We start from the raw sequence: 11,095 nt of genomic DNA, 5'->3' as shown, positions 1-11,095 counted from the left end.
ACAAAGCAATGCCCGCATCCCCACACACACACACACAATCACGGCATCACATGACCTTTCTTTTAGGCATAAAAATGAACCAAATTACAGCAAACTGTGTAAAAAGACAAATATTTTAACATGCAGCAGCAGGGTAAGAACTATGTGAACCAATAAGAGTAAATATTTATATGAGGTGTATTTTTTTAGTTTATCAAGGGCAGCGTTTTGTTTGTTTATGTGGAGGAGCAGGACTTGTACTGGGACCAGCCTATGGGCATGCTGTTCCCCTTCTGCCTTTAATTTCCAGTTTTCTAATAAACTGTATATTGATGGGACTAAACCTTATTGTAGTTTAAAGATCGGAGCCGTTCACTTTGCTTTTCTCTGCACTCAGTGTATGTTAGCTCATCAGTCCATTCAGAAATAAACTCTGGCTCTCCGATCTGAGGTCTTTGAAAGAGCTATCTGTACCAGGGAAGCAGGTAAATATCTTTTTCTGCAGAACGTCTCTTCAAAATGGCCAGAATGTCCTTTTAAAACAAAGTCCTTAGAACTTAATCAAAAACCAGAAGATGAAACCTGGTTTAAGAGGCGACGCCACTTTAGATTTTCTTTACTTTTTTATTAATCATTTCTAACTAAAAGAAAAGAACTATGCCACAGTGGTGCTTATAGATAGTTTCTGCTTTTAACAAGTTATTAGACAAATTGTACAGCATGTGCCTCCTGGAAAAAAAAACAAACCCTGAGAGGCTTTGTGCTTTAAATTTGCCTTCATACAAAAACTTTGACGAATGCATTTGGTTTCCTTTTTGTAACAGTGTTTTTCATGCTGTGTGCCTTTCAAAGGATGGATTCGTCTCCGTTTTGAAATGAAAATCACGCCGTATTTCAAATTTGAGCGAATCTGAGCTCATAAAGGGTTGAGAATTAGAGGGGTCTCTCTTTCACTCTCACGTGTGTCACTGCGTCTCGTTTCTGAGACGGTCATGCCTTTTCCTGCTTATGAAGTCCGGTTTGCACATCACTGGTAACGCTGCTGTGATGTCCATAAGCTGCTGAGGGCCAGAGATGAAGCCTTCAGAGCAGAGGACGAACAGGGCTTGAAAACAGCGAGAGCCAACCTGTCACGTGGAATAAAGAAGGCTAAACAGGAATACACTAACAAGATAACCACTCACTTCAAGGACAGCAGAGATGCACAGAGCCTATGGCGGGGCATCCAGGCCCTAACGGACTACAAGCCGGCGCCACAGAACTGTGATAGCAACATCACTCTGCTAAACAACCTGAACAGCTTCTTCGCACGCTTTGAAGCACAGAACAACACAAACCCACATAAGAGCCCTCCCCCCCTCATGACCAGACACTGCGCCTCTCAGCCGACATGGTGAAGAGGGCACTTGGCAAACTCAACCCCCGCAAAGCAGCGGGGCCGGACAACATCCCAGGCCGTGTGCTAAAAGACTGTGCAGAGGAGCTGAAAGATGTCTTCACTGATGTCTTTANTTTGGAATGATTTGTTCACATTTCCCATAAACAGGATCCTAAAATGGTTCCCAAGATGCTGATGTTGTTATTGAGCTGTCAGTCACTCTCCTGGTAGCTGACAGTAAGACCCAGGACTCCGCCTCACATCATCGCCCAACGCACACACAGCAACATTTCTATCCTCCAGGGCTTTAATGGGAAGAGATGGAGAGGATATTCAAGGTTGAGTGTCTGTATTTCACTCAGATCTGCCCGTGTGCGTTTCACACACACACATAAAAACTCACTGGTAGCAGTACATTCGTGCATCAGCGCGCCCATCACGGATGTGTGAAGTAGAGATATTATTGTCACATTGCTGGCAGGCTGGCGTCCTCATAACTCTCCTTGTGTTGAGGCTCCAGGCGCCGCTGTTTTATCTGAGAGCTCAGTGGCATCCCGAGGTCTGCAGACTCGCTTCACTTTCAAACTTTCACTCATGTGGAAGTCACTCCTGGGAGCCGCAGCTCGAGTCTGAGATAATAAAACCGTCTCTCAGCCAGACGAGTTGACAAACAGTGGAAGGTCATGCAGCAGGTTTTACAGCTTCCTCTGGACCAATACAACAGTTTACTGTAACAGGACCACTGTATGTGCACAGTAAATGATCCTGGCCAGGACCTCCAGGACTTTTAGATGAAGCTCATACCTTCTCCAGGTCTGAGTTTGGACTTCAGGAATGCCGCTGACTTCTGAAAAAACAAGATGTTACCTTGTGGTGGTGGAGGTTGGTCCACGTGAACTTAGTGGACATCTGCTGATACTGAGACATCAAGTTGTTTAATCTGTGGAGACAAAGACTGCTTCCCTGCGTCCAACTCCTGAACACCCGGAAGGCAGTCACAATCGTGGGGGATGCTAGCCATCCTGCCCATACACTGTTCAGCGTCCTGCCATCCGGGAAAAGATACAGAAGCCTCCGCTCCCGCACCACCAGACTCTCCAACAGTTTCATCCACCAGGCTGTGAGGATGCTGAACTCCCTCCCCTCAGCATCAAGCGGCTGAGAAGAAGATGGGACAACCCCCCCGACCAACACCACAACACCAGATCTGTTGCACAACCAACACCAGAGAACCAGAGGACCAGAACTGCTGTTAAGAAGATGGGATCCCCCCACCCCCGTCTGACCAACACCAGAACACCAGAACTCTTGCTCAACCAACACCAGAACTCTTGCACAACACCAGACTTTTGCACAGCACTAGAACTTTGCACAACTGCCTTACCTCCAAACACAGGGGACAAACTTTGCACTATTGCCACTTGCACAACATGACATGACCACTACTAGAATGCACTCTACGCTACACTCAACACTCTACTCTCTACTACCTCTGTAATTACTCTAAACTCACAATGTGAAATACTTTGTTGTCCTGAGTACTTGAATCTGTGTTAGTAATTAGTTTTAGTTCTATGTATGTAGTATACAGCTTATCTTAGTTGTTAAACTACTTAAGTTATCTCAGTAGTAGTATAAAGCTATCTTAGTTTTTAAAAGACGTAAGTTATCTTCGATTATTTAAGTCTACTCTCCACTTGCACTTTATTTATCTGCAGTATCATAAGAAGGTTAGGATAGGCCTGCTTTGACTGTGCCTCTTATTGTGAGTGTTAGTGTCAGTAAATGTCTTTTCTGTATCACCGCGGGATGGTGAAAACGTAATTTCGATTCCTTTGCATGTCTGCACACGTATAGAAATTGACAAATAAAGCTGACTTGACTTGACTTGACTTGTCCTCACAGGTCTGGCTCAGTGTGCGGAGCTGTGCTGGCAGCTCCGTGGGCAGGCTGGCAGGAGGCAGGTCCCGGGGGCAAAAGTGGCCTTGCAGCACAACATCGGCCTAGGAGGAGCCGTGGTTGTCACTCTTTACAAGATGGGTTTCCCAAAGGAGTCAAGGTAACCAGGAAGTAATGGCTCATATGTAGAGCTTTGTAGCATTATTATAATTACTGACACCAGTCTGCTGTCCTAAAGGCCCTGTTTACACTTCATCACACAATATTGGTGCTCTGAGGGGTATACCAGGAAGCAAAATCTCCTGCTCAGCCTGCTATGTTGAGCTGGAAGTCAGAGTTTTCAGTGTCATGAAGGATCTCTTTGAGCGTGGCTGGATCACCATGCAAAATAAGCTGCTCATGATCAGGTTATGGGCGAAGAGTTTCAGTCAACTGTCAGTAAGAAGCACAACTTGCTCACTGGTTCTGTTTTTAATGATCTGCCAGACAGTAAAGTCAGATTGTCAGCATTTATGTCACCACAGTTCTGCCCGGTGTCACAAGATTTAAATTAAACCTCGACCTGTCAAATCATATGAAATGGAAAATTCCACCATCATTTTAGGTTAATCAGTGCATTGCATTTAGGCGTTGATTAAATGTTTGCATTTTAATTGTCAAATTTAACTATAAACAATATTTATTTAGGGAATATATTTCTATTTAATTAGTCAATCTGTTAAATAGCTTATATAGCATATCTATGGCTATCCATTAATCTGAAGTAAAGATGTTCTTGCTTGACCAGATTTCCATATTTTTAAAGTTTAATTTACGTCACATGATCTATAGCATAATAAATACTGACAATAAGCTTGGAAACTTGAAACTAATAACCCATATTCCCTGCTGTGTGCCACTAAGAAGCTGCAGTTAAACTGCGTATTTCTAATTTTAGTGATATTATGTAGGGGGGAGAAAGCGGTCCTGAAAACATTTTTAATGCGAAAGTTAAGACATGCCATTTTCTTTTAGCTGTTCCCTTTTTAGGGGTCACCACCGCAGGTCGTTCTCCTTCGTCTAAGGCCCGGTCCCAGTACTCGCCTTCAAATGCCCGTTCATGCTGAAGGGTTTGAGTGCGTTGAGTGCTTTTTAGCCCCGCCCCCTTTGTGTACTACATCCGCCCTTCGGCTAAGCCCGCATCCAGGTGGATTTCGGCAAAGTATTTACCCACAATTCATTGCTGCATGTGAAGTTTTGAATTTTTAAAAAAATGATCTTTATTGACAATGAAAGGGTTTTGATTTAAACGGCAGAAATATGGCAGTGGTGACAGAGCGAGCTGCGTCTGTCACAAAAAAAGCAGTTTTAAATGTAAAGTATTGAAATATTTATTGTTTCACTCTGCTGTACAGGTGTGAATACTATCAAACTTTGCTCCCTATTCAACAAGTCATAACAAAACACATTTAAACAGCCAAATATCTCCTGCAATGACTTTGGAAAGCAAAAATACCTAAACAGTACTTTTACAATCGTACTGGCACCTTTTTAAAATACCGTCCTTTAGCGTCCTTTATCCACACTCCAACTACCTCCATGTCCTCGCTAACGGCATCCACATGCAGAAACCAGAAGTTTACATACACTATATAAAAAGACACATACATTTTCTTCACACTGTCTGACGTGAAATCAGAATAAACTTTTCCCGTTTTAGGTCAATTTGGATTTTCAAAATGATTTCAATTCGCTAAATGCCAGAATAATGAGAGAGTGTCAGGAGGGGGGGAGACGGAGGCGAACCCCGAACGCAGACTTATCGTGAGAAAATAAAAGTAATTTATTAAAGTAAAACATAACAAAACAAAAGGCTGGCGGGGCAGCAAAAACTAACAAAAACAAAATCCAAACAAGGCAAGGTAAACAACAAACATGGCATGGGGCATGGCGCAAGGTAACAAGAGGAAGACAACGAGCATGACATGAACAACAGGAATGACCCAGTGAGGAGTGATAAAAAGTGACCGGTTTTTAAAGACTGAGGATGATGAGGTAAATAGGCACAGGTGAGTGATAATGATTACTGACAGGTGGAGATGGGCGTGGCAGACATGACTGGAAAAGTACTGGGGAGGTGAATAGTGACAAGACATGAAATCCAAAAGACAACTAAACCAAAACAGCAAGAACAAGAAACACCAAACGAAGAACCAAAACCCAAAAACACTGACATTCATGACACAGAGAGAATGTTTTTAAGGCAATTTGTATTACTTTCTTCAAAGTCAAAAGGTTAATTACACTTCATTAGTATTTGGTACCACTGTATGACTTGGGTCAAACGTTTTGGATATCCTTCAACAAGCTTCTCACAATCGTTGGCAGGAATTTTGGCCCATTTCTCCTGACAGAACTGGTGGAACTGAGCCATGTTTGTAGACCGCCTTGCTCATACATGCCTTTTCAGCTCTGTCAATAATAACATTAATTTGGCTGGTTTGCTGTCTCTCAAAACAACAACTTATACATTAACAATATAATAAAATAAACATGAACAGCAGCTTGTGTATAACACCAATGAATATTTTCAGTTTTACATTTCCTGTTTTGGACTCAAGAAGAAAATCGTTTTCTTATGAATACGAACAGGTCTACACCGTGCGTTAGGGCAACTCAAAAGAAAAAAAAGAACTGAAGGAAAGCCTTTTTTCTTACATTTCAATATTAAAGAGTAAGTGTTGAGATTAAAATGCCAATTTTATTGACAGAAAAAAGTTGCAATGTTAAAAAACTCTGAAGCTCTGCATGGAGCTTCAGCTTTTTTGCTATTAATTCCCTCATCATAATGTTGTCTCTGTCACTCTGTGGTCTTGTAAACACTGATCGTTGTGCATCCAAACCCCGACAAAGCGTGGTAACTTCATCAGCCTGCATCTGTCCTTTCAGCTTCTTCAATTTAGCATGTTTACTCCTCGTAACACTGCTCCAGTTGGACTTCTTCGTCACTGCCACAAACTAAACACACAGCTCTGCTTTTCACTTTGATGAAAAAAAAAAAAATTGCTTGACCATTTTTCCCTAGAAATGTGTCATTCAGCATCCATTCTGTTTCCGCAGCTGCCATGATCGACACCTGTCAGTCAATTATTGCTTGAAATTGCTGGATGAAAGGGTTCGGAGGGCCATGTACGGCCAAGAGGCCAGAGCTTCCCCACTCCTGCTTTAATAGAATATTGTGATCAGTTGTATTAAATGCAGCTCTGAGATCTAACAGGACAAGTGTGGACACAAGTCCACTGTCTGAGGCCCTGAGATATTAGTAACTTTCACCAGTGCTGTTTCTGGGCTAGGATGAGCTCTAAACGCTGACTGAAACTCCTCATACAGATTATTTCTGTCCACATCTTCACTCAGTTGCGAATATTTTCTCAAGAGTTCCCGAGATGAATGGGAGATTAGATAAAGGTCTACAATTGGCCAGAGTTCCTGAATAAAGATCAAGTTTCTTAAGTAAAGGTTTAATTACAGCAACCGTAAAGCTCTGTGGTACATAACCAGTCATTAGAGACAAACTAAGCAGATCCAAAATGGGGATATTAATTAGGAGAAATACCTCTTTGAACAGTCTGGTTGGTATAGGATCCAGCAGACATGTTGATGGTTTGAATGAAGCTATTATTTTTGCCAATTTGAAAAGCTCAACAAGACGAAAACAGTCCAAACACAAATCAGGTTTGAGAAACACTTCTAAAGCTGTTTCATTTAATAGGGAATCAGAGGCAACAGTAGGAAGGATGGTGTGAATTTTCCCTCTAGTAAGGAAGGAAGTAAAAATGTATTTGTACAGCACATTTCAGCAGCAAGGCATTCAAAGTGCTTTACATCATAAAAACATCAGTAAAATCATTACAATCATCAAAAACATCAGTAGAATCATTACAATCATCAAAAACATCAGTAAAATCATTACAATCATCAAAAACATCAGTAGAATCATTACAATCATCAAAAACATCACACAGTAGATCATCAGAACATTAGAATCATCACACAAAATCATAAAAATCCTCGAGCAGATACACTTGATCGTCATAAGGAGATGGTCAATATGTAATAAGATCTTTTGTTCAGAGCAGCTTTTCACCTGAATTTATTTGTGGACTACTAATCAAAGGTAGCTCTAAACAGGTGAGTTTTCAGCCTTGATTTAAAGGAATTTAGTGAATGAAAATAATTTTATAAAGAATCTCATTAATCTTAGAATCTTAGAGTTACAGGGATATATGGCTCAACAGAGAGAGGACTCTTCATTAGTCGAGCTTAAAAGAAACTTGGGGTTGTTCTTGTTCTCCTCTGTTAAAGATGAATAATACATATGGAGCAAACTTCTTCAATGCATAAATAAAGAAGATTTTTACAACAATGTGGTGTAGCAAATTAGCATTAGCTCAAGTTAACGCATTGGATTCTGGAGATCACAACTTAGTTGTACAAGAATTGCACAAGAATTAAAAACTGTTTTAAATTTTAAGGGTTTTAAGGTTTTAACCTTTAATTGTTAAAACACTTGATGGATTTTAGTAAAATTCTCAAAGTAATTATTGACTATATATTTATAACTGACTGATCTTTGGAGTCAACTCAGTTCAAAAGGGCCACCATAGCTAATAAACCTTAATCTACACAAAAATGGCTGTACCCAGTGAGTTTTACAAATATTGAGCTAAAATTTGGTGTGGTAGTAGCTGAGAGTTGTTCACAACACATACGCCTAGAGCCGACAAATCATGAGTGATCATAGGAGATATCGCAATAGATGGCACATAATGTTACTTTCAAGGTTTCAGCAAAATACCAAAAAAAAAGCCTAAAAAGGTTTGGCATGAGAGATAGCGGGAGATATGGATTCCCGCAACGAATGCTGGGCCTTTCATGAATCAAATAATTTTGTATTTGTCTTTTTTTGGCTTCCTTACAGCTTCATGACTGATTGCTCCACCTTTTTTACATGAACACACACAAATCCAGAGTCAAAAGTCCTGACTTAGCAAGTTTATATCCAGTTTTGTAGTATCACTAAACTCAGTCTTCATTGCTAGGGTTAGTTGAGGCAGATCTTTTTAAAACTATTCTGGGTATGTTGAATTTGCTTTTTAGCCACAGTTTACTTTTCACCCATCTCCCACAAGTCTGACCTACACTATATTGCCAAAAGTATTCATTCACCAGTTTAAATAATTTAATTCAGGTGTTCCAATCATTCCGTGGCCACAAGCGTATAAAAACAGGCACCTAGGCATGCAGACTGCTTCTTCAAACATTTGTGAAAGAATGGGTCGCTCTCAGGAGCTCAGTTAATTCTAGAGTGGCACTGTTATAGGATACCACTTGTGCAATAAGTCTAGTCTTGAAATTGCTTCACTACTAAATATTCCACAGTAAACTGTTAGTGGTATTGTACCAAAGTGGAAGTGATTGGGAATGACAGCAACTCAGCCACGAAGTGGTAGGCCACGTAAAGTCACAGAGCGTGTTCAGCAGATGCTGAGGAGCATAGAGCACTGAGGTCATCAATGTTCTGTCAAGGCAACAGCTACAGACCTCCAAATTTCAGGAGATCAGCTCAAGAACAGTGTGTAGAGAGCTTCATGGAATGGGTATCCATGGCTGAGTAGCTGCATCCAAGCCTTACATCACCAAGTGCAAAGCATCAGATGCAGTGGTGTAAAGCACGCTGCCACTGGACTCTACAGCAGTGGAGACGAGTTCTCTGAAGTGATGAATCACACTTCTCTGTCTGGCAATCTGATGAATAAATCTGGGTTTGGCTGTTGCCAGGAGAACAGTACTTGTCTGACTGCATTGGGCCAAGTGTAGAGTTTGATGGAGGGGGTATTATGGTGTGGGCTTGTTTTTCAGGAGTTGGGCTCAGCTGCTTAGTTCCAGTGAAATGAACTCTTAATGCTTCAGCAAACCAAGACATTTTGGACAATTTCATGCTCCCAACTTTGTGGGAACAGAGCACAAAGCAAGGTCCATAAAGACATGGATGAGAGTTTGGTGAGGAAGAACTTGACTGACCTGCACAGAGTCCTGACCTCAACCTGACAGAACACCTCTGTGATGAATTAGAGCAGAGACTGAGAGCCAGGCCTTCTGTCCAACATCAGTATCTATCCTTACAAATGTGCTTCAGAAGAATTGCTAAAAATTCCCATAAACACTCCTATAGCTGTGGAAAGCCTTCCCAGAAGAGTTGAAGCTGTTCTAGCTGGGATGTCACTTAAGTCCATGTGCGTGTGCACGGAGACAAGCGAAAACTTTTGGCAGTATAGTGTAATTTTTTTCTTCTGCTTAGTTGTTACAATGGATTGGGCGATTTCTTGAATATACTCCATTTACTTTTCACTTTTTCCACGAGATGTATAAAATGAGTGAATCACAGACATCATACATAAATTGTCAGGGTTTTAGCCGTGTGCATCCAGTTCACTTGGAGTTTTGTTTTTTTGCCTGCCTAATGCCCCACTAACAACAAAGAGCACACTCCCCCACAACCATCCAGAAAACTCTCCTGCATGCAGAGTGTTTCAGATATCTGGACAAAGGAAAAACAGCACGGCGAAAGCAAAAGAAAGGCAAGAGCCCAAGCCAGGTAATGAGTATTCGGAGATGGTAATTAAAGAACAAACGATTTGGCTCCACAGAAAAACAGCGCTGGATTTTGAGAGGAAGGTGTTGGAAGAGGCTAAACAGATTGCAGATATCTGCAAAACATGTCCTAAAAACACTGCCACAAAAGGAACATGAATTCATTCCACTACCTAGAATACTGAAACTCCCCACGATCACAGGCTGCCTAAGGCAATGAAAAGAAATGAACCTGCCACAAAGCAAATGTCTGCCTTTTTTGATTGCTAAATTAGTCCCATTCAACAAACACGTGGAGAGAAATCACATCTGCAGTGACAAAATTTGTCACCAAAGTAATGTCCCCTGAATGTGTTGGGGAAAATGGTGGATTCAAAAAATCTTATTAAGATGTTGTTATTACTGTATTATGTGCAGCATTTTGTTCTCCCCGTACAAAGTTAGGCTGCGCTGATCCAATCCGTTCCAAATATCAGACTTAAAAGAATCTGACAATTTTTTTTTCAATCCAGAACTTGTTTACTTGAACATTTATGTTGTTGTTTTGGACGTTTTTGTATTTTCGTGATGTTGTTGAAGGTGAAAAGTCTGTGTGAGTTTGTTTGCTTGCTGTGTCAGCAAAATATCTCATGAAACAGGGGATGGATTTTAATGAAACTTTCAAAAAGTAATCATTAGTGTCAAGCATCTACAACTAGATCATTTTGGAGTCAATCCGATGCAAAATGGCCACCACAGCTAAGTGAACTTGGCAAACACAGAAGTGATGATAACTCCTCTGGTTGTAGAGATATTGAGCTAAAACCTGGTGTGTTAGTAGTTTAGGGTCATTCCCAACAAATATTCGGAGCTCCAACAAATTGAACAAGATCTTTGTTTAAAATTTTGCCATCAACCGTTAACTCTGTCTGTTGGCAAAATAGCTCATGAACTACTTGATGGATTTTAATAAAACCAAAAAAGCAATAACTGGAGGTACCTCTACAACTGATTAACTTTTGAAGTCAACGTAACTCAAGATGGCCGCCACAACTAGTAGACCTTAGCTAACACAAAAATAGCTGTAGCTTAGGCCCAGTTTACGTCAATTTTGAGTGAAACCGTAGCTTTTCTGCTGCAGTTCGCCCATTCATGTATGTGACAACAGCTTTGTTTCCTCTGAAACCTGATCTTTATGAATCTCAGAGTGGACGGTTTTGGAGTCGT

The 11,095-nt window shown here is 41.0% G+C and overlaps 1 protein-coding gene across 1 annotated transcript in view; it reads left to right on the top strand.

Annotated features, from left to right (window-relative positions):
* Positions 1-11,095, top strand: part of scp2a (sterol carrier protein 2a) — a 52,263-nt gene that overhangs the window by 19,918 nt on the left and 21,250 nt on the right. Inside the window, exon 12 of the mRNA XM_017420151.3 lies at positions 3,263-3,416. Within this exon, the coding sequence (XP_017275640.1) occupies positions 3,263-3,416 (154 nt within the window). The remainder of the gene's footprint in view (positions 1-3,262; positions 3,417-11,095) is intronic.

This window comes from Kryptolebias marmoratus, linkage group LG20 (assembly GCF_001649575.2).
Source record: "Kryptolebias marmoratus isolate JLee-2015 linkage group LG20, ASM164957v2, whole genome shotgun sequence".
NCBI classification, from domain to species: domain Eukaryota; kingdom Metazoa; phylum Chordata; class Actinopteri; order Cyprinodontiformes; family Rivulidae; genus Kryptolebias; species Kryptolebias marmoratus.
Note: the sequence above shows the minus strand (reverse complement) of the source record. Positions and strands in the feature narration are given on the sequence as shown.